This window comes from Bos indicus, chromosome 9, assembly GCF_029378745.1.
Source record: "Bos indicus isolate NIAB-ARS_2022 breed Sahiwal x Tharparkar chromosome 9, NIAB-ARS_B.indTharparkar_mat_pri_1.0, whole genome shotgun sequence".
In the NCBI taxonomy this organism is placed as follows: Eukaryota; Metazoa; Chordata; class Mammalia; order Artiodactyla; family Bovidae; genus Bos; species Bos indicus.
The window spans coordinates 69,211,527-69,233,264 of record NC_091768.1 but is presented as its reverse complement, the minus strand read 5'-3'; the positions used below and the strand labels follow the sequence as shown (position 1 = coordinate 69,233,264).

Here is a 21,738-nt window from a genome sequence, read left to right as displayed (position 1 = left end):
TCATATAGCAAGTTGAAACTCATACTATTTTGTAGAATTATGACTGTTTATTTTGGCGATGGTTTAGGGACTTCTCTACCGGTCAAGAGGTTCTAGACCCCTAATCTTAAATATTTCCTCACGATGTCTACCACTGTGAAGCAACAGCTGATCTTTATCTGTGGGGAAAACAATGGAAAGCCACTCTTCTGTAACTTGCTCTTTTTATAAAATGTACCTAAGGGAGCCCTGTTACCCTTGCTTTGTCTACTTGATTTTGGTAGTGTGTCCAGTTAGTTTCGGAGAAGGAAATGGCAACCCACTCCAGTATTTTGCCTGGAGAATCCCATGGGCAGAGCAGCCTGGTGGGCTGCTGTCCATGGGGTTGCACAGAGTCTCTCAACTGAAGCAACTTAGCATGCATGCATGCATTGGAGAAGGAAATGGCAACCCACTCCAGTGTTCTTGCCTGGAGAATCCCAGGGAGAGGGGAGCCTGGTGGGCTGCCGTCTGTGGGGTCTGGGGTCACACAGAGTTGGACACGACTGAAGTGACTTAGCAGCAGCAGCCAGTTAGTTTAATTGATAAGCTGACCTCTGGCCCTAGAGGCGTGTGGATACACTGTTCCTAGATGTCCTGGAGTGAGGGTTTGAGGGTGAAGCCCATACAGAACCATCCTTCCAGCCCTCTGAGGTGTTTGCCTTCTCTCCTCCTTGGACTGCTTGTTGTGCTCTGACTCTTGGTTCATTCTTGGTCCTGCTTGTCCCTGACTTCCATTTTCCCATTTGTTCTGTCATCTCTGTAAGTGACCGATGTGTCTTTCTCTAACCAGCTTCAGTCCCCTCCTGTGACTGGTTTCGTGATATCTGCGTCAGGAATCATTAGCACCACACAGGAATCTCTGATAGAGGATCTGGCTACTTCATTTACTTCTGTAAATGAAGGGTCTGTGAAGAACTGAAGCAGAAAAGGCAGGGAGCCACAAACAGCTGGAATGTTTAGACAAGACAACAGCTTTCTTCCTAGTCCTTTGGATGGTAGGCCCCAGAGTCATCCAGGGAGAAGCTGGGTGCTGGCCTGCAGGGCACCCTCGGTACTGCTGGTTTCCTTTCCCTTCTTGTTTGTTATTCCCTACGTATTTCTTCCCAGCATTAAAACACTGAAACACATCTCTGCTTTTCCCTTCTATTTCTTTCCATCTACTTTCTGTCTCAGTTTTGACGCTCCACATTTGTTTTCTTCATTCCTTTCTCTCTGTCTCTCAAATTATTGATCATTTGGGTAGTTTTCCCTGTCATTTCTTTCCTTTTGTACTCTCCTTTTCCACTCTGGGTGTATAATTTATTTTTTCCATTTCCTCTCCTTGTATACTCATCTTTCTTTTCAAGTTTTAAAAATATCTTTGATTAGAGTGACTTTCCTGATTTGCCCAGGACTGAGGGCCTGATGGGTTTCTCAGGCTGTGGGGCTTTTGACTCCTAGGTGTCATCTGGGGTCACCCCGTCTTTTGACTATCACCCTTCGCTTTCCATCCATTCCTCTGTCCTGCACTTATTAGCTTGATGTTTTATCCAATTATGTTTGGTCCATAATAGAAAAGGGAGAGAATAAAGAAAAGTAGTAATTAGACATAGATACATTATGCTTACATTATGTAAGAAACTGTACCAGAAAGCTTTGGAGCTTTTTCTAGTCCTTTCTACAGTTGTTAAAACTTGGCAAAGTTCATTAATTCACAAAAGATACAGATGCTTGGTTCTTTGACTTCTCTGAAGCCAGACCTGCCAAATGACCCAGACCATGAACAGAACAGAATAACCTCTGAAACACGATTGATGTTCTGTTGAGTTTGTTTCCTATGGTTTGTTCTGGCTTTTGTTGGATTATTTTTATGTGCTACTCATTTCAGAGTCATGGAGCTATCCTAACTTTCAGAGGGCAAGACTTTGTTGCTAATTATGAATCACAGTCTTACATTTTGATTATTTGTTTTTAAGGTTTTTTTCCTTTCTTTTTTCTTTTAAAGAGTTATTTCAGTTCTTGCCCTTGTGGTTTAGCAAGAGGAATAACAGTAACACATAGGATTTGGCTTTTCCAAACTATTGGAGCTGGTTTCCTGAATGAAATTCTGTACCGTCTTGAGCATGAAAGTAGGCTGAGGAAATGAAGTTTTACCTCTTTCTTTCTGCTTGTGTTAAAATGGACAAAAGAACTGTTTATTCTATCTTAGACCAGTCTCTGCTATGATTTTTTATTCAGTTAAGAGACAACTAGCAGAGGTAAACATTAATCTTTTTTGAGTTCAATTCAGTTCAGTCGCTCAGTTGTGTCCGATTATTTGCGACCCCATGGACTGCAGCACACCAGGCCTCCCTGTCTATCACCAACTCCCAGAGTTTATTCAACTCATATCCATTGAGTCGGTGATGCCATCCAACCATCTCATCCTCTGTCATCCCCTTCTCCTCCCACCTTCAATCTTTCCCAGCATCAGGGTCTTTTCCAATGAGTCAGTTCTTCACGTCAGGTGGCCAAAGTATTGGAGTTTCAGCATCAGTCCTTCCATTGAATATTCAGGACTGATTTCCTTTAGGGTGCACTGGTTGGGTCTCCTTGCAGTCCAAGGAACTCTCAAGAGTCTTCTCCAACACCACAGTTCAAAAGCATCAGTTCTTTGGTGCTTATCTTTCTTTATAGTCCAACTCTCACATCCATACATGACTACTGGAAAAACCATAGCTTTCTTGGCAAAGCAATGTCTCTGCTTTCTAATAGGCTGTCTAGGTTGGTCATAGCTTTTCTTTCAAGGAGCAAGGGTCTTTTAATTTCATGGCTGCAGTCACCATCTGCAGTGATTTTGGAGCCCAAGAAAATAAAGTCTGTCACTGTTTCCCCATCGGTTTGCCATTAAGTGATGGTACCAGATGCCATAATCTTAGTTTTCTGAATGTTGAGTTTTAAGCCAACTTTTTCACTCTTCTCTTTCACTTTCATTAAGAGGCTCTTTAGTTCTTGCTTTCTGCCATAAGGGTGGTGTCATCTGCATATCTGAGGTTATTGATATTTCTCCTGGCAATCTTGATTCCAGCTTGTACTTCATCCAGTCCCCCATTTCTCATGATGTACTCTGCATATAAGTTAAATAAGCAGGATGACAATATACAGCCTTGACATACTCCTTTCCCTGTTTGGAACCAGTTGTTGTTCCATGTCCAGTTCTAACTGCTGCTTCCTAACCTTCAGACAGATTTCTCAAGAGGCAGGTCAGGTGGTCTGGTATTCCCATCTCTTTCAGAATTTTCCTGAGTTTATTGTGGTCCACACAGTCAAAGGCTTTGGCATAGTCAATAAAGCAGAAATAGATGTTTTTCTGGAACTCTCTTGCTTTTTTGATGATCCAGCAGATGTTGGGAATTTGATCTCTGGTTCCTTTGCCTTTTCTAAATCCAACTTGAACTTCTAGAAGTTCATGGTTCACGTACTGTTGAAGCCTGGCTTGGAGAATTTTGAGCATTACTTCACTAGCGTGTGAGATGAGTGCAATTGTGCGGTAGTTTGAGCATTCTTTGGCATTGCCTTTCTTTGGGTTACATAATGGTAAAGAATCAGCCTGCAATACAGGAGTCCCGAGTTTGATCTCTGAGTTGGGAAGATCCCCGGGAAAAGGAAATGGCAACCCACTCAATTATTCTTGCCTGGAGAATTCCATGGACCAGAGGAGTCTGGGGGCTATAGCCCATGGGGTTCACAAAGAGTTGAACACAACTGAGCAACTAATACTAACTACCAACAACCTATCAGTTCCTGTGTAAAAATTGCCTTAAAATCTGTATTTTCTCAAATGTACACAAATAAGACTATATAGATACGTAAGACTATGTATATGTATCTTAGGCTTGCCTGTATTAATATCTAAACAATCCATAGCTAGACATACAGTTTATATAGCTAAGTAGAAATGATAATATCAATAGTACATAACTAAACAAAAAATTTAGCATTATTGGTGCATTTTATCAACTTTAAAATTAAAAATAGATCCTGAAATATGTGTTCTATTAGAAACTTATTCCTGTTGTCTGTCCAGGTTAGCATATGCTAGTGTTAATACCTAGAAGACAAGTAAATAAGGATCCATTAAAAAATGATATGATAATCCTGTGATGATTTTGCTTAATTACGGGTTAGGAATGACCTCAAACAAGTACATATATATCACGGCCAACCTGGTGCTGCTGGCCAAAAAATGGCGTGTTTCTTAATACTCAAAATAGTTCCCTGTCTTTTTTTATGATGTTTTAAATGTGTAGAGGAAAGCAAAATCTGTTCCTTAAATTCAGCAGGACTGACTTTATTAGTAGAGTAATGATGTATTCAGCCCAGACTCAGCAAGGGTGCTACGTGGTGCTGTGTGTTCACAGTGGACATTCAGTAACTATTCGTTGACTTTTTTAAAATTTATTTTTAATTGGAGGATAGTTGCTTTACAGTGTTGTGTTGGTTTCTGCTGTACATCAACATGAATCAGCCATAGGTACACACGTGTCCCCTCCCTTGTGAACCTCCCCCCACCCCATCCCACCGCTCGAGGTTGCCACAAAAGTGCCAGGCTGAGCTCCCTGTGCTGTACGGCAATTTCCCACTAGCTACCTGTTACACACATGGTAATGTATGCATTTCAGTGCATTTTTTCAGTTTGTCTCACCCTCTCATTTTCCCTGTGTCCATACGTCTATTCTCTATGTCTGAATCTCTGTTCCCGCCCTGCAAATAGGTTCATTGATTTTTGGGTGGGAGAAAAATCAGTGTGTCTATGGTGAGAAAAGAACAAAATGACCCCTGGAGCAAGAGAATAGGATTCAAGAAATTTTCCTTTAAGTCCAAAGTTAAAGCAACTGTAAAGCTTGCAAATAGTGTATGAAATAACACACAGACACACACCTTTTTTTGATTTTTATTTGGAAATACCATGAACTTTGAGTATAATTCTAAATTCAGGCCACTGGAATTATTTTGCTCCCTTTTGGCAAATAATACCTGTGCTGTCTCCAGAGTTGTGTGTGTCTGTTTGTTGTTGTTGATTTGTTTTTAAAGCCATCTGAAGCATGATAAATCAAACATTAGTTAAGTGGTAATATAGATAGCAGTGTTTTAACTTTTGTTAGTCATTATCACGTGGTTGCTTACTATATTTACTCTTTAGGCACACTACAGCAAAGTATATGTTCAGTTCAGTTCAGTCACTCAGTCGTGTCCGACTCTTTGCGACCCCATGAATCGCAGCACGCCAGGCCTCCCTGTCCATCACCAACTCCCGGAGTTCACTCAGACTCACGTCCATCGAGTCAGTGATGCCATCCAGCCATCTCATCCTCTGTCATCCCCTTCTCCTCCTGCCCCCAATCCCTCCCAGCATCGGAGTCTTTTCCAATGAGTCAACTCTTCACATGAGGTGGCCAAAGTACTGGGGTTTCAGCTTCAGCATCATTCATTCCAAAGAAATCCCAGGGCTGATCTCCTTCAGAATGGACTTGTTGGATCTTCTTGCAGTCCCAGGGACTCTCAAGAGTCTTCTCCAACACCACAGTTCAAAAGCATCAATTCTTTGGCGCTCAGCCTTCTTCACAGTCCAACTCTCACATCCATACATGACCACAGGAAAAACCATAGCCTTGACTAGACGAACCTTTGTTGGCAAAGTAATGTCTCTGCTTTTCAATATGCTATCTAGGTTGGTCATAACTTTCCTTCCAAGGAGTAAGCGTCTTTTAATTTCATGGCTGCAGTCACCATCTGTAGTGATTTTGGAGCCCAAAAAGATAAAGTCTGACACTGTTTCCACTGTTTCCCCATCTATTTCCCATGAAGTGATGGGACCGGATGCCATGATCTTCGTTTTCTGAATGTTGAGCTTTAAGCCAACTTTTTCACTCTCCACTTTCACCTTCATCAAGAGGCTTTTTAGTTCCTCTTCACTTTCTGCCATAAGGGTGGTGTCATCTGTATATCTGAGGTTACTGATATTTCTCCTGGCAATCTTGATTCCAGCTTGTGTTTCTTCCAGTCCAGCATTTCTCATGATGTACTCTGCATAGAAGTTAAATAAGCAGGGTGACAATATACAGCCTTGACGTACTACTTTTCCTATTTGGAACCAGTCTGTTGTTCCATGTCCAGTTCTAACTGCTGCTTCCTAACCTGCATACAGATTTCTCAAGAGGCAGATCAGGTGGTCTGGTATTCCCGTCTCTTTCAGGATTTTCCACAGTTTCTTGTGATCCACACAGTCAAAGGCTTTGGCATAGTCAATAAAGCAGAAATAGATATTTTTCTAGAACTCTCTTGCTTTTTCCATGATCCAGTGGATGTTGGCAATTTGATCTCTGGTTCCTCTGCCTTTTCTAAAACCAGCTTGAACATCTGGAAGTTCATGGTTCACATATTGCTGAAGCCTGGCTTAGAGAATTTTGAGCATTACTTTACTAGCATGTGAGATGAGTGCAATTGTGTGGTAGTTTGAGCATTCTTTGGCATTGCCTTTCTTTGGGATTGGAATGAAAACTGCCCTTTTCCAGTCCTGTGGCCACTGCTGAGTTTGCAAATTTGCTGGCATATTGAGTGCAGCACTTTCACAGCATCATCTTTCAGGATTTGGAATAGCTCAACTGGAATTCCATCACCTCCACCAGCTTTGTTTGTAGTGATGCTTTCTAAGGCCCACTTGACTTCACATTCCAGGATGTCTGGCTCTAGGTGAGTGGTCACACCATCGTGATTATCTGGGTCGTGAAGATCTTTTTTGTACAGTTCTTCTGTGTGTTCTTGCCTTCTCTTCTTAATATCTTCTGCTTCTGTTAGGTCCATACCATTTCTTCCTTTATCGAGCCCATCTTTGCATGAAATGTTCCCTTGGTATCTCTAATTTTCTTGAAGAGATCTCTAGTCTTGCCCATTCTGTTGTTTTCCTCTATTATCTATGCATATTTTTAAGCCTACTTTATAAAACCTGGGAAATACTTTTATTATCTTTAAGTATTATGATGTTTTATCACTCTCTCAAATAGCCCAAATCATTTCTTGAATGGTTACATTGATGATTTGAAACCCCAACAATGTAGAAATCTTAGATTTCTTTTTGTTTTTAAGTGTGGAGATTTGGCATCTAGAGATTCTGTGGTTAAAACAGATCTTAAACTATTATGTGAAGGTTATATTAAAATTTTTGCATTCTAGCTCACCATGTAAAGGTACCTCACATGTGCGGGTACCAGTGAACATTTATAAAAAAATGAACCTTATTATTCTTTAATGATGGGTTATTTATGGAAATTATTTTATTTTTTACTTCATTTTTGCTTTGTCAATGATATTTTCTTTAATTAAAACCAAAATTCTCCAAACTGATTTATGTTGGGACTGATTTATACTATATGAATGCCGATTGACCTTTAAGTTTTATCTGTAAATCATCATTGTCTTGGTCAGATAAATAATCATAATCTTTAATAATCACAGATCTTCCTTGGCTGTTCAGCTTTAATGTGAAGTTTTATCCTCCTGATCCTTCTCAATTGACTGAAGATATCACCAGGTACTTTATGTTTATATTAAAAATGATTCATACTTATAGCTCTCATTTCTGTGCCCTGGGGGAATGGTGGTAATTTCAGCATTAAAAGAAAAATATTTATTCTTGAGTAGAGTTTTAGAAGTTTCCTGGGAAGTGAATATTCCAAAATACTTTGAAATGTTTCTAGTTTCAAAAATTTTGTTCATGTTTCTTTAATTCCCCACTTACATTCAAGTAATGGATTTTTTTTTAACTGCAGCAATCTTGTGTCCTATGTTATACTGTCAAAAATTACTGGTACTTAATATTTCAAATTTTAACACTAAGATGGTTTTTATTGTGTAACCTATGTGTGCCTGTGTAATGATCTTATATTACAAAGGTGATGCAAAGGTAGAAAAATGAAAAACTTTTTAAAATTTAGTTTTGGAAGTCTATTGAACTCTGATTTTTTTTTACCCCACCCCCACCCCGCCCTTCTCTCTGGACAGCCCAGCTTCCCCCTCTACCCTGTCCTGAATCCCATGCTGACACTGATAGTCAGCTGACTTTCATCCTTAAGAAAATTATGGAGCACTTGTCATTCCTGGAAAATTAAGGAGCACAAGTACTTTGTTTACTATGGAATTATGATCATGATAAACAGAGTCCTTGCCTTGCCTGACAGGAGATTAGGGGGTAATACAGGTGTCACTGAATTGGGGGATGGCTGATTCCATGTACTGGGCCATGTTTTCCGACTCAACAAGAATCCTGGATCGGAAGTGGCTTGTCTGAATGCATTGGGTAGAGGCAAGAGGAGGGCAGGGCCGTGACACTCATGCCAGGCAAAATAATCCACAGGAAGAAGCCAGCAGCCCTGAGGAATGGCAGTCTCTCGACCATCTTCAAGGAGGAGGGAGGATCCTGCCATTTTGTTGGGTGGGGTTGGTGGTAACCTTTGCAAGTAGTTAAATTTAAGAGTAGAAATTGGGTTTTAAAATGTTACCACAAAGAGTTGATAGGGAGATACCCCCCTCCCCAACCCAGATCCACACAGAGTATAAATAACGTGTTTCTGCATGTTATTTTGTAAAAGCCAGCATTTTTTATAACTGTATAATAATCCACTTGGAACCTTGAATGATACAATATTATGATTATGGCTACTAGTCACTGATTCCCAGATACCATGCCATGTGTTTTATTTACATTATCCAATTTTTTGCCCTTACCTTCAAAGGGAAATTGAAGTTCTTCCCATTTTACAGACCAGAAGTTAGTCTTAGGCATGTAAATTAATAGTCAGCTCTGCCTGACTCTCAAACTCATGCCCTTTCTACTGTAAACTGATTTAGTTGCCTCTCTGGCTGGGGTAAATGGGCAGGTGAGGGCTTCCAAGTATAGACTAATTTGTAATTATTATTAAAGGATCTGAGGAAAAGAAATTTGTATGGAAAGGGTAGAGAGAATAAAGGGTGGCTGACCTTAGCTTTTCTTGCAAATGCTTAAAAACTGCAGCTATTTCTTAAATTTTATTAAGCTCTACAACTTTTGAAGGGCATGCTAATTTTGATTAGTTTTAAATCCAAGGAGACTAAGTGATTAGAATTTCACCTACAGTCACAAAACTCTTTATTGTAATAGTAAAAAGACACTGTTGCCAGAATAGCCATTCAGAATTTCCATCTATTACTTTGCCCTCCTGATTCAGTTTCTGTAAATAAGTCACAAAATTAGGAATCCATGGAGGATGTCGGGCTTCTTGTTACAGAAGACTTTTTGCTCTGGATTTGAAGAGTGCCATATTGTACATTTTTTTTTTCAAAGGAATATCAGAATTATGAGTGTTACAGTCTTGACTAATTGTTCTCTCTACTCTTTCTTCCCTGTTCTTCACAGATACTTTTTGTGCCTTCAGCTCCGGCAGGACATTGCCTCAGGTCGCCTGCCCTGCTCTTTTGTGACTCACGCCCTCCTGGGATCTTATACACTGCAGGCTGAACTTGGGGACTATGACCCAGAAGAGCATGCCAGTCATGACCTCAGCGACTTCCAGTTTGCCCCCACCCAGACAAAAGAGCTGGAAGAGAAGGTGGCAGAGCTGCATAAGACCCACAGGTCTGTAGACTTGCTTACTGGGGAGACAGTGGCCGTGGTGGGTTCAAATTGCTTCTCTTAGCGCTGGCTAGACATCTGAGTATAGCTGACAGGGTTGATCAGTTTGCCCTTGTGAAGCTTCACCTAGGACTGGTCAAGACAGCTTGGAGCACTGAGATATCCTTTCATTGTCTTTATGACTATAATACGAGGAACTGTGCTCATGGGTCTAACTGTTTTCATTTATTAGAAAAATTTACATTTCCCTATGACATTTCCTTGCCCTATCCCAGTCTTCTCCCTTCATATACACGTGTGTGCATGCACACACACACACACCCTTGACACAAACATATGTACTTGTTTGGCATTTATTATGCATTTCTTCTGCCTTTTAATTGTTTTTATCACCATATTTGTGAAAGCCAAGGAGATAATGAAGCATCAGGATTTGGATCAGAAATGTGAGTGACAATGGACACAAAAGGAATGAATCTACAGTTGGTTTCTCTGTCCACAGAAGATGACTTTGGTTTAGTTGAGGATTATTAATTACTTAAATACCATGTTGCACTTTGAGAATGTTTACATCTGTGTGAAAACAAATGGCTTTCTTAAGCACAAGTTTTTAAAACTCCCAGTGACCAAGTTCTAACTTGTCCCATATTGCAAAATTGAATTTTTCAAAAAATTTGATTGAAGTGACTTGAAAGGAAATTTAAGAGATTAGAGGCTTTTAAAAAACCACCTTCACTGACTTGTCTTTAAAAAAATAAATGCAATATTTGACTTTAAATATTTTCTTATTAACTTTATTCCAATTTTGTTCAGTAGACATGTATCATATAGTTTGAAACTGAAATATCAGGTGCTGAAATGCCATGGGGAATATGAAGATTAATGGAAGCCTGCTTTCTAGGAGCTTAAGATTTGTTTAGTTGGGGTATGTCAGCTGTAAAATCAAGTACAGGTACTTCTGATCTTTAGTATGATCAATCCTAGTGAAATAAAATTTATGAGAGAATTTGTCTATTCAGAAAGACACAATGACTTTATATTCTTTTATTTTTAAAGTTAATTTATATTGTACCCATTACTGCTGGGGTTTTTTCCCTAGTAGAAAAAAAATGAAAGCAACTTTCTAAGATAAAAAGGGTGAGGGGTGGAGGGGCACCTCTTTGCAATGAGTAGGTTCCTAATGAGAATGCAAACAGCCGACTCATTGGAACAGACCCTGATGCTGGGAAGGATTGAGGGCAGGAGGAGAAGGGGGTGACAGAGGATGAGATGGTTGGGTGGCATCACCAATGCAATGGACATGAACTTGGGCAAACTCCAGGAGATGGTGAGGGGCAAGGAGGCCTGGCATACTGCAGTCCATGGGGTCTTGAAGAGTTGGACATGACATGGTGACTGAACAACAACAAGAAAAAATTGCTGGAGGTTGAGGGTTGAGCCTTCTTACCTGTTTCTTTGTTGTCTGCGCATTTAGCTGGACCAATCCCTTCATCCTAAACTCTAAGCTTATGTACTCCTTTCCCCATTTTGGCTATATTTGCTTTGCATCCACCAATAAGATAATGTTGTTTCGTTTGATCCTTAGGGGCTTATCTCCAGCACAAGCTGATTCTCAGTTCCTAGAAAATGCCAAGAGGCTTTCCATGTATGGCGTTGACCTGCACCATGCCAAGGTACTGGGAGTGTGATGGGGAGGTGCCTCTTTCTGGTCTGTTGGCTACAGTTCTGAGAAGGCTTCAGTTTTAAATGAACCCACTTCACTTTTAGCAAAGGCTACTCCTCCTCCCCTGAGGGGCTCTGTAATAGTTCCTTGGGGTTTCTGGTTGTGGGGTGGGACCAGTGATTCTCCCCCAATTCTTCCTTCTTTTCTCAATGTTATGAGTTGATCCCTTCTCATATATACTTACTATAAGACTCACCTGATCAGCCTTCTTTACTCCTCATCCTGTCTTTATTCTGTGTCCCAGCTTTTGCTCTGCCAAGTGCTGCCTCGTGTCTAAAAAAACATCTCCTACTTAATGATTCTAGTTTTCATGATCAGGTAGTAGGAAGAGTCGGGATGGAGAGTGGGGTTGGGGGTACAAAAGATAAGGTGAAAGATGTATTTGGTTTTGAGCAATATGTCCAGAGTCAACTCAACATGAGACGGGAACCTATTGTCTGTTTTTAAAACACCCTGCCAATCCTTCCGTGTTAGGAAGTGCAAGTTATAGGAGTTAATAGGATTTGAGAAATCTCTAGGAAAGCCCCTCACTCAAAGATATCCTCTCTCTCTTGGCCTCAGATTATTAATTCTTGCTTTTGTGTTAATAGTACTTCATATTTGCAAAGAATTGCCTTTTCCTCTGTGTCTTCCTCCATTCTTTAAATGCTTTTTGTTATTACGAGAGAAGTGCATATTCATCATAGAAAATAGAGGTGAATAGAATGTAAAAAGACTGAAATCGGTTTATGCAGAAATAGGCACTGTTGATATTTTTTTTAATTTTCTTGTTTTATTAAAAAAAATCTGAGCAATGTCACATTTTTAAAATGGGATTATACTATGAGTATTATTTTGTAATTTTTTTAACTTGCTCTTAGAAAACACTGCTCCATGTTAGTAAATAGTCTCTGACAGCAACATTTTTAACTGCTAAATGCTATATACTCTTAATTTTTAAAAGCACTTCCACATATACTATCTTATTTACGGTTTGGATGTTTTTATTTTTACAAAAACTACATAAAACAGAATGCAGATGGCTTGTTACACTAACTGGCTTGTTGCCTCCAGCCACATAGTGTAAAGTAGTCCCATCTGTGTGATGTCTGCTGATATATCCTGCTAGGAAGTGAAACAGATCTTTTCCACACTTCAGTGTCTTGTAGCTCATTTCTCTGTATGATGGGGACAGGCGGAGTCAGCAGACACACAGAACTAAGGGAGGGAGGAAAGAGAGGTTTGGTATCCTAAAGGCCCCTAGAGCCCATGTCTCCTGTAAGCCCTGTTATTCTTGTCACACATGAATCTTCCATCTGCTGCTTTTGTTGATCATTAGTGAGAAACCAGTTTTTAGATGGTAATCCTGGAAGGTTTCCAGATTCTTCTTTTTGAAGTTATGGAGAACGGGATGTCAGAGAATGAGATGGCTGGATGACATCACCAACCTGATGGAGATGAGTTTGAGCACAAACTGGGAGTCGGTGATGGACAGGGAGGCCTGGCGTGCTGCATTCCATGGGGTCTCAAAGATTCAGACATGACTGAGCAACTGAACTGAACTGATGTTAGAAAAGTTAAAAAGTTGCTGGTTTTGTTATAATTTCAGTTCTTACTGTGTGGTTAAGAGTAGATCACTTTAGAAAAGTCAGAATAACATGCATATATTCAATATATCATCTGGTGGACTTGTTAGATAATACCTGATGAGCAAGATATTTGTAGCTCATTGAAAAAAAAGTCTGTAGCAATTTAAAAACACCTTTCATGTAGTTTAAAGTTTTGTGTGTTTATACATTTTTCATTGCCTTGAGATCATGTTTAAAAGTTTTTAATTAATATTTTATTGTCAAAAGAGTTTTTAACGGCACACTTGTGTCAGGACAAGGTGGGGATGTTGAATGAAAGGGCTCTGGACAAAGGCAGGCAGAAACCACGAGAGTAGAATGATGCCTGTGAGCTGTTAACAGCAGCTCTCCTAACCTGGGTGTGGATTGGTTAGGCAGAGAGTAGCTGTCAGAACTCAGGGGAGAGATCTGTGTGGAGCTGCGATTGTCGAGGACAGAGCCACCCTCATGCGACTACACGGGGAGGGAGTCTGGGTGTTAAAACCCCAGACCTTCCCAACTTCTTCCTCTCTGGTCTTATCTGAGAACTTCCCATTGGCCGAACCCATTGGAAGTCGGTGGGCGTGGGATCCTGTTGATGTCCCTCGTGGGGCGGCTTCCTGAGGCAGTAAGCACAGCGGATGGAAGGAAGGAAGGAAAGGGCTCCCTTTTTATTAGTTTATTTTACTGACTTTGTTGCTGAGTGGCAGAAGTCAACCATGGAGAACTAGGACTTTTTTCCCTTCAGCTTCTTTATCTGTAATTTCTGTTCATACAGATACTGATAATTCTAAAACAATGTGTGGAACAATCAAAAATCAACTGATTAACTTGGATCCAGATTGTGTTTATTTTTAAGTCAGATAAAATAGCTTCAGTGTCCTGTTGAAAGATTACCTCACACTAGTGATGGCTTTGTTGAATGTTTCAAATGAAGGGTGCCTCCCTCTTCGTGCAGAGTACATGCTGTCTTGGGCACTCTTCCGGCCTGCTCCCTGTGCCTTGGTCAGTGATGTTTTGAGCAGATGCATCTTTTGTGTCTGGTGCCACATTGCTTGGGTACCTGTGACTGGTTCACTCCAGCTTTCACTCTGTTCCTAGAGAGAACTGTGACTGTCTGGATATCGGTGAATAAAAGCACCTGATAGAAGAGATTTTTAAACCTGTTCAGATGGTTTAATGTGATATTACTTATATACATGAATTACTCACACATCACAGCAGTGAATACAGTTGGCATCAGTTACCTAGCACTATGGACTTCCCTGGTGGCTCGGAGGGTAAAGAATCTGCTTGCAGCGTGATTCAACCCCTAGGTTGGAAAGATCCCCTGAAGAAGGGAATGGCTACCCACTCCAGTAATCTTATCTGGAGAATTCCGTGGACAGAGGACCCTGGCAGGCTGCAGTCCACGGGGTCACAAAGAGTCGGACACGACTGAGCGACTCAAACACACACACAAACACCCCTAGTACTGTACTTCTGTTTTTAAAAAACAGATAAAAATTGCATTTAATTGTTCTCAGTAACAAGGCAGTTGAAATGTTACACATTTATTGACTTGAACCTAGACTGTATGAGGTTTGTTTTAGCATATTTTGTGAGAATTTTTCTATGTTATTAATGATTTCTGAATATGTGAATATCTCTGAATGATTTTTCATATCTTGAGTGAGATCTAGTTCTTCTCTTAAAGATCCTTGAGTATTATATATATTAGATCTTCCAGCCCTACTTGAAATGTGAGGAGACAGTTTTTTTTTTTTTTTTTACTTTTGTCTGTAAATTTATTTGATCTTTAAAAATGTCAGGCTGAAAATTATTCTAGATGGTTATCTTTTTCACATTAAAACATTGAGGGAAGAAAACAGTATTAATATGTTTAAGAATAGTCTACCATCCTTTGAAACATGCCAGCTGAAGGAATGTTGTAATGAGAACTAGATGTCAGCACTTAAGAGTTATTGGAAAACTGCTTGAAAGAATTCAAAGATTTCAACACTGTCATCCTAGAATAGAAACTGTCTGCTAGGTTAGTGTTTTGCAGAATATAGGCGTTATTTAACAGCCATTAGCTGGCATAGTCCATCTGAGATAAATTTGCCTACAGTAAAATGGCTGACTGCACCTTAGGGCAGGCTGACACGCTGTCCGGAGCTGAAATAGCCTCTCACAAAACAAGTTTTATCTCCCTCGCTTCAGGATGTCTAAATCGAGGTCTGTTTCCTCCCTTTTGGGTTTTGCAGCCAAGCTTGAGAACATATGAGTTAGGCCTTTTGAAGAATACTGCGTCCTGTAGTCATGTTGCTATACCTAAAATCTGGCCCCTCGAGTGAAGTATCTAGATTTAAGAGGTGTCATGTATCTTACTGCTTCTATTAACACATGTTCTGTTGCTGAAACTGAAACACAGACCCGTTAGATTGGCATTCTTGATCATGGGTTGAGGGAGATTGTAGGTTTTCCAACCTGTGTAACTTCCACAGCTTTAATCATGGTCAAATGGCCTTCTCTTGGCAGGACTCAGAAGGCGTGGACATCAAGCTGGGTGTATGTGCTAATGGACTCCTCATCTACAAAGACAGGCTGAGAATCAATCGTTTTGCTTGGCCGAAAATCCTGAAAATCTCCTATAAGCGCAGTAACTTCTACATTAAAGTTAGGCCAGCAGAGGTAAGCAAGGGCACGTAGCCCTGGCCGTGTCTAACTGGACTTTGTCAGTGTTCTCTTTTATGGCTGTGAGCTAGCAGAATTCTTTTCCATTGAGTTTTAAGAAAATGAACTATTATTTATTCCTCCGTGGTTAAAAAAAAAAAGTCAGGGTTTTGATGATAAACTTGCATATATATTCCTGTTGGTAAGAAAACCAGTATCAGCCACAATTTCACAGAAAAGAGAAAGTACTATGCGCCTGCCACACCATGGGGGTTCGTTTTTCTTTTGAATCAGCTAAGTGGGCGAGATCCATGGATGGCAGGTGGGAAGATGAATTTTAGTGGACATTAAAGGATAGCTGGTTTATGTCAGTGGTTGATATTTGCCTTTTTTTCAAGAGGAACAATTAGTTTTTAGTGCGATATCTGAGCCCATGATTTTTAGTAACTTCCAATCAGCTCTTAAGGAGACATGGCTGATTTGTCTTATGGATTTATTCTAGCTGGAACAGTTCGAGAGCACCATTGGCTTTAAGCTGCCAAACCATCGGGCAGCAAAAAGGCTATGGAAGGTGTGTGTGGAACATCATACTTTCTACAGGTAATTTTGAGAAAACAGCTTGGGATTCATGTGAGCAGCTCTGGGTACCCTCGAGATCTGAGGCGGTGGCAGTGCATAGAGCGGCAGACACAGCCGCACCTTAGGTTCTGCGGGCTCCCCATTCGTGTGTCTGTTTCTGTCACCTGGCCGTGCTCCTCATGGCTTGGGGCTGATCTTCTGCCATGGTCCAAAACTCCAGTTGCCCTTCCTTCTACCCTCCCGCCTTGGCTGTTCTTCCGCTGTCACTCACCTTAGTAGGTTTCACTTAATTGCTCTTACCAGCTCCCTCTGCTTTCACTTCTTCCCCAACGAAACCAGCTCTGGACCTGCCCCTTTGCTAGTTTGTCAGGAGTGTTCTAGCCCCCTTAGCCCCGGTCATTGTTGCACATCAGCCTCTAGTCTCCTGGCTCTGGGTTAATCCTGTGTCCTGATCTCATCATTTCTATTCCTGTGCTGCCACACAGTCCCTTCAGTAGCATAACTATTCTCATAGACGCACTTGCACAGCCCTGTGGATTGATGCTATTGCAGAGCGACTGTTGCCTACATTGGCTGGATCCTCAGGGCCACCATCACAAATGTGCATGGTCTTCTTTGGCCCCCTGCCCCACTGCTCAGATGCCCTCCATCATGGGGTATGCTGATAGTAGACACTGTGGGTCATGAGTGTTCTTGGTTTCATGATCTTCTCTTTTTGTGTTTAACTAAGCATCATTTCCCTCTCCCCTTTCTTCTCTTGTCTCAAGGAAGAGGAGTCATTCCTCTGCCTTGAGAGTATATATAGCCCGCATGAAACAAACTTAGAACTGTTTCTGGTATGTAATAATGTTTGTCACTCTTATCATTATTCTTAGTTTGGTAGCATAGTGTGCTGTTTATCTACTTTCAAGACTGCTCTAATACACTCATTTCAGAGGAGTCACATTACCACTGACTTAAGTCACCAAAAAATTCTTTTGGAGAAAACTCATAAATGCTTGTGTTCAACCCTTTTTTGTTTTGTTTTGTTTTGATTTCTGTTTCTGTTTAATTGTAGCTTAATTGCTTAAAGATTTCTTTGTGATCAGGAAATTAGTCTGTAAGCTAATACTTTGCGTATGTGGTCACAACTGTCAGTTAGTTGGGCAAGAAAGCCCTTTTATCCTCTGGTTAATGACTTTCCCCCTTTTGCATTATGACTTATATCTTATATTTCTTAGATTTAAAATATTTTTCTTATATTTCTTGAATTTATATTTTTTGCAAACTGGACATAAGAGAAAATGCTCAAATGGAGCTGCTCATTCTGGGAAGATGTGGCCTGTGGTTGAATTACAGTTAGCAGAGGAGAACCTGCAGAGGCTGCCAGATAGTCCAGTCTCACCCTCCTCTTTGCCTCTAGTCTTTTTTTCTCCTTTTAAAATAATTTTATTTTATAGTGGCAGGGTCGCTTAACACATTTTAAGTATTATTACTGACTGTAGGTACAATGGGGCTTCCCTTATAACTCAGCTGTTAAAGAATTCACTTGCAATGCAGGAGACCCTGGTTCGATTCCTGGGTCCGGACAATCCACTGGAGAAGGATAGGCTACCCACTCTAGTATTCTGGCCTGGAGAATTCCATGGACTGTATAGTTCATGGAGTTGCAAAGAGTTGGACATGACTGAGCAAATGTTATCCTATTTAGTTGAAAGTTTTTCCCCAGTGATTAACAACTCCCCATTGCCCCCTCTCCCACCCCCTGGGAACCACCATTTAAGTATTTGAGTCTGTGAATATGACTGTTTTGGATACCCCATATAGGCAGAATTGTGTAGTACTTGTCTTCTGTGTCTGGCTTGTTTCACCTTAGCATAATTTTCTCAAGATCTATCCCTATTGTCACATATTGCAGACTTTCCTTCTTTTTTTTTTTAAAGGATGAATAGTGTTCCATTTTCGGAGAAGGCAATGGCACTCCACTCCAGTACTCTTGCTTTGAAAATCCCATGGACGGAGGAGCCTGGTAGGCTGCAGTCCATGGGGTCGTGAAGAGTCGTACACGACTGCGTGACTTCACTTCCACTTTTCACTTTCATGCATTGGAGAAGGAAATGGCAACCCACTCCAGTGTTCTTGCCTGGAGAATCCCAGGGACGGGGGAGCCTGGTGGGCTGCCGTCTATGGGGTCGCACAGAGTCAGACACGACTGAAGCGACTTAGCAGCAGCAGCAGCAGCAGCAGCAGTGTTCCATTTTATGTGTATCCTGTAATTCCTTTATCCGTTTACTTATCAATGGATGGTTAGGTTGTTTCCACATCTTAATTATTGTGACCATTGCTATATTGAATATGGGAATGCTCATACCTCTTTGAGATCCTGATTTCAGTTCTTTTAGAAAAATACCCATGTGTGGGATTGATGAATCATGTGATATTTCTATTTTTAATTTTTTAAGGAGCCTCCCAACTGTCTTACACAGCTTCTGCACCATTTTGTATTTCTACCAACAGTATGGAGGGGTCCCGGCTTTTTCACATTCTCTCCAGCATTGGTTGTCTTTAGTTTAACAATTTTTGTGGAGCAGGGTGTATTTCCTTTGGGGTCATCAATGCATATTTCTTATTTGAGATATTTTTTAGAAATGTCTCTTTTTTGTAGGTACTGGTCTCTCAGTACCTACAGAGCATACTTCATGAATAGATGATGAAAATAAATGCGATTTAGTCAACTTGTTTTTCAAGGAGAATGAGCATTTGTTAATTACTGCACCGATGAGCTTGTCAATGACACTTTTTCTCTATACATAACTGCTTTCTTACATAGCGTTCTTTGACCATAGGTGGATTGCAAGGTAGGGAAACCTACCATATTCAGGCAATCAGAAGGCAGTGCATGGTGAATGACTGCCTTTCTCACCTTGCCTCTGGTCCTCATGGTTGGTTTAGACTTTCAGAGCCTCAGCTTCTTCCATGTAGAGAAAGAGAATACAGAGCACAGATAAGAGTTCATTTCCTGTCTAAATGTCTTAACATTCTGGCTTTCTAATTTAAGGATATAGAGCTTTTTCCAAAGTATAGTTTAAGGCACCGATGTCTTCAGATTTTGCTTTCTCAGCAGTATCATCTGTGTCTCCTTTGAAGATCTGTTGGCATAAAATGGATGTTCTCAAGAAACACTTCTGCCACCCTCCACGACAAGACTCAAGCCAAGAATGTATCAGTTCTTTTTTCATCAGTTTCATTCTAACTCATAGTATTTCTGGGTTAATACGATTGAGAATTCTGAATCGATGGGAAGCCACCTCTTGAATTACTATATGTGGCTTTACCCTAGACTTGAATCTCTCTTCATTGCTTGTTAAGCACAAGATTTCTAAAAATTGAGCAGAAATGCCTGACATACTTGATATGGTAAAGAACCCTTTAAGAAATCACGCTTCTCTGGAGAATAATAAGAAAAGTTTTGGTGGAGTTCTCCATATTCTGAAACTGTCAACTGAAGTCTTCTTATTTAATACATTCTCTGAGAGCTCTGGGATTATCTGTTTTGTTAAAATGCTTTGACAGCTTTTGATCAGGCAGTGAAAGCAAGATCATTTCGGTTGTATACCAGACAAGATTGGCTCATTTACTAAAAATGTGTTTTCACATAAGTCTGGAAGTACTTGACATCAGTAAAGTTTTACCTCATTCATTACAGACCCGGGGTTTAAGCAGTACAGTCGCGCTGCCAATAAAGGGTGTTAGTCATCTCTGCAGATCTGCTGTGTACTTCATGCGAGAGCATCACTTGATGGAACAGATTCTTGAGTTAATGTTCTTTCCCAGAGAAATAGACATAAATATTAAGAATTGCTAATGGTAATGGATTGCTGCTTGGCACTTAAGGCTAGGAGCAAGAATTCAGGCATATGTGTTTATATAAATGATTTAAGTTAATACAAATAAATAACCTTTGGTACACACAAAGAACAGCTGCGTTTTTGCTCAGGTTGAGGAAAACATATTACTCATGAATATATGAATGAGGAGTTATTCATCTTATCATGATCATAAAGCTCTGTATATAGGAGGGTTTATAAACAGTGTTCACTTTTATTAGTGTAAGCAGCGTTTTTGGACCAAATAATCATACGTAATGAAGTGAGATATTATATAGTTTCAAAGTTAAAAAACATCCACGAAGTCTAATTTTGTTCCCCTTCCCCCACCTTCATAGGCTTGTGTCTCCAGAGCAGCCACCAAAGGCCAAGTTCTTGACCTTAGGGTCCAAATTCCGCTACAGTGGCCGTACACAGGCGCAGACCCGCCAGGCCAGCAGCCTGATTGACCGGCCGGCGCCACACTTCGAACGCACTTCTAGTAAACGGGTCTCCAGGAGTCTAGATGGAGGTAAACACATTTATTGTATTAGGATTCTGGATTCCAGTCGTCTTTTTCTAATCCAGTGGGATTAGAAAATATTGAACTAGTTATTAACAAGACCCCTAGAAATACCTAGAGGGATAGCCTCTAGATATTTTTTTTCCGTGAGTAAATAAAATACTATTAATTACACTTACTTGAAAATCATTTTATAGTGTTTTGAAGTTGTCGTTCTGAACCTAAATTTTCTTGGCACTGTCAAAACACACAGATGTTAGAGTTTTTGATGAGATGTTGGACAGACTTCTTAATTGTGATGTATTTTATGTGATTTGATTTCTTGAACTTATTAATTAATGGCAAACTTGGGTTTTTGGAGCCGCAGCAGCAATATATATAGACCCTTTATTCAAAGGAATGCAAAACTTCATTGCATCATCACAATTTTAGGTTTAAAAACTCTTATTAAAGCTTAACAGACATTCTAGCATATAGGAAACCATTCACAGCTTCAAAGATTAGTTGAAGGACAGTGTTCTAACAACAAGAAAGGAAATATGTATTCATCTATTCTTACACCCCAGGAGAGACATTTATAAATTTGTATACATTTTTTCTATTTGAATTCTAATTAGCTACATATTTGTAGTTTTTAAATAAATTACACATGGAAATAAATTGATGTTGCTTCCCTTCATTTTACGTATATATATATATGTATATCTTATTACCCTAATTTTGGGTTAATAGCAGGTTTTCTATAAAAGAGCTGAGGTTATTTTTTGTAAGATATTTAAAAAAATGTTTTCCTTTCTACCTACTAGCAAGTAAGTGGTGTGGATGCTTTTCTACCAAAAGTAGTTTCCCAGCATTTTTTGGTTGCTTAATCTCAAAACATATATGCAAAAGATCCTTTAATGTTGAACTGGATAAGTTCTATTTTACTGCTGTTTATCAGTAAGAACCTATTTTTCATTGTTATTAATATTGCTGTTAATCATTCTGAAATACAAACTCGAACGGCTTATGTTTCATATAATTAGCTAAAGCAGGCTGGATATGCCAATAGATAAAAAATCTTCTCTCATTAGTGAAGGATTGACATTCATTGCCTTAGATCTATTTTTCCTGGAATAAACTTAGGAAATAGATCTGGGCAGACACACAGAGATAGTTAATAATATTTGTTGGTGGACATT

General features: G+C 40.0%; 1 protein-coding gene across 20 annotated transcripts in view; it reads left to right on the top strand.

Annotated features, from left to right (window-relative positions):
- EPB41L2 (erythrocyte membrane protein band 4.1 like 2) overlaps positions 1 to 21,738 on the top strand; it is a 209,702-nt gene that overhangs the window by 140,336 nt on the left and 47,628 nt on the right. For all 20 annotated transcript variants that reach the window (XM_019967427.2, XM_070796163.1, XM_019967433.2 and 17 more), the window contains exons 6-11: positions 7,495 to 7,570; positions 9,431 to 9,649; positions 11,232 to 11,319; positions 15,476 to 15,628; positions 16,113 to 16,210; positions 20,394 to 20,566. In XM_019967427.2, coding sequence (XP_019822986.2) covers positions 7,495 to 7,570; positions 9,431 to 9,649; positions 11,232 to 11,319; positions 15,476 to 15,628; positions 16,113 to 16,210; positions 20,394 to 20,566 — 807 coding nt within the window. The remainder of the gene's footprint in view (positions 1 to 7,494; positions 7,571 to 9,430; positions 9,650 to 11,231; positions 11,320 to 15,475; positions 15,629 to 16,112; positions 16,211 to 20,393; positions 20,567 to 21,738) is intronic.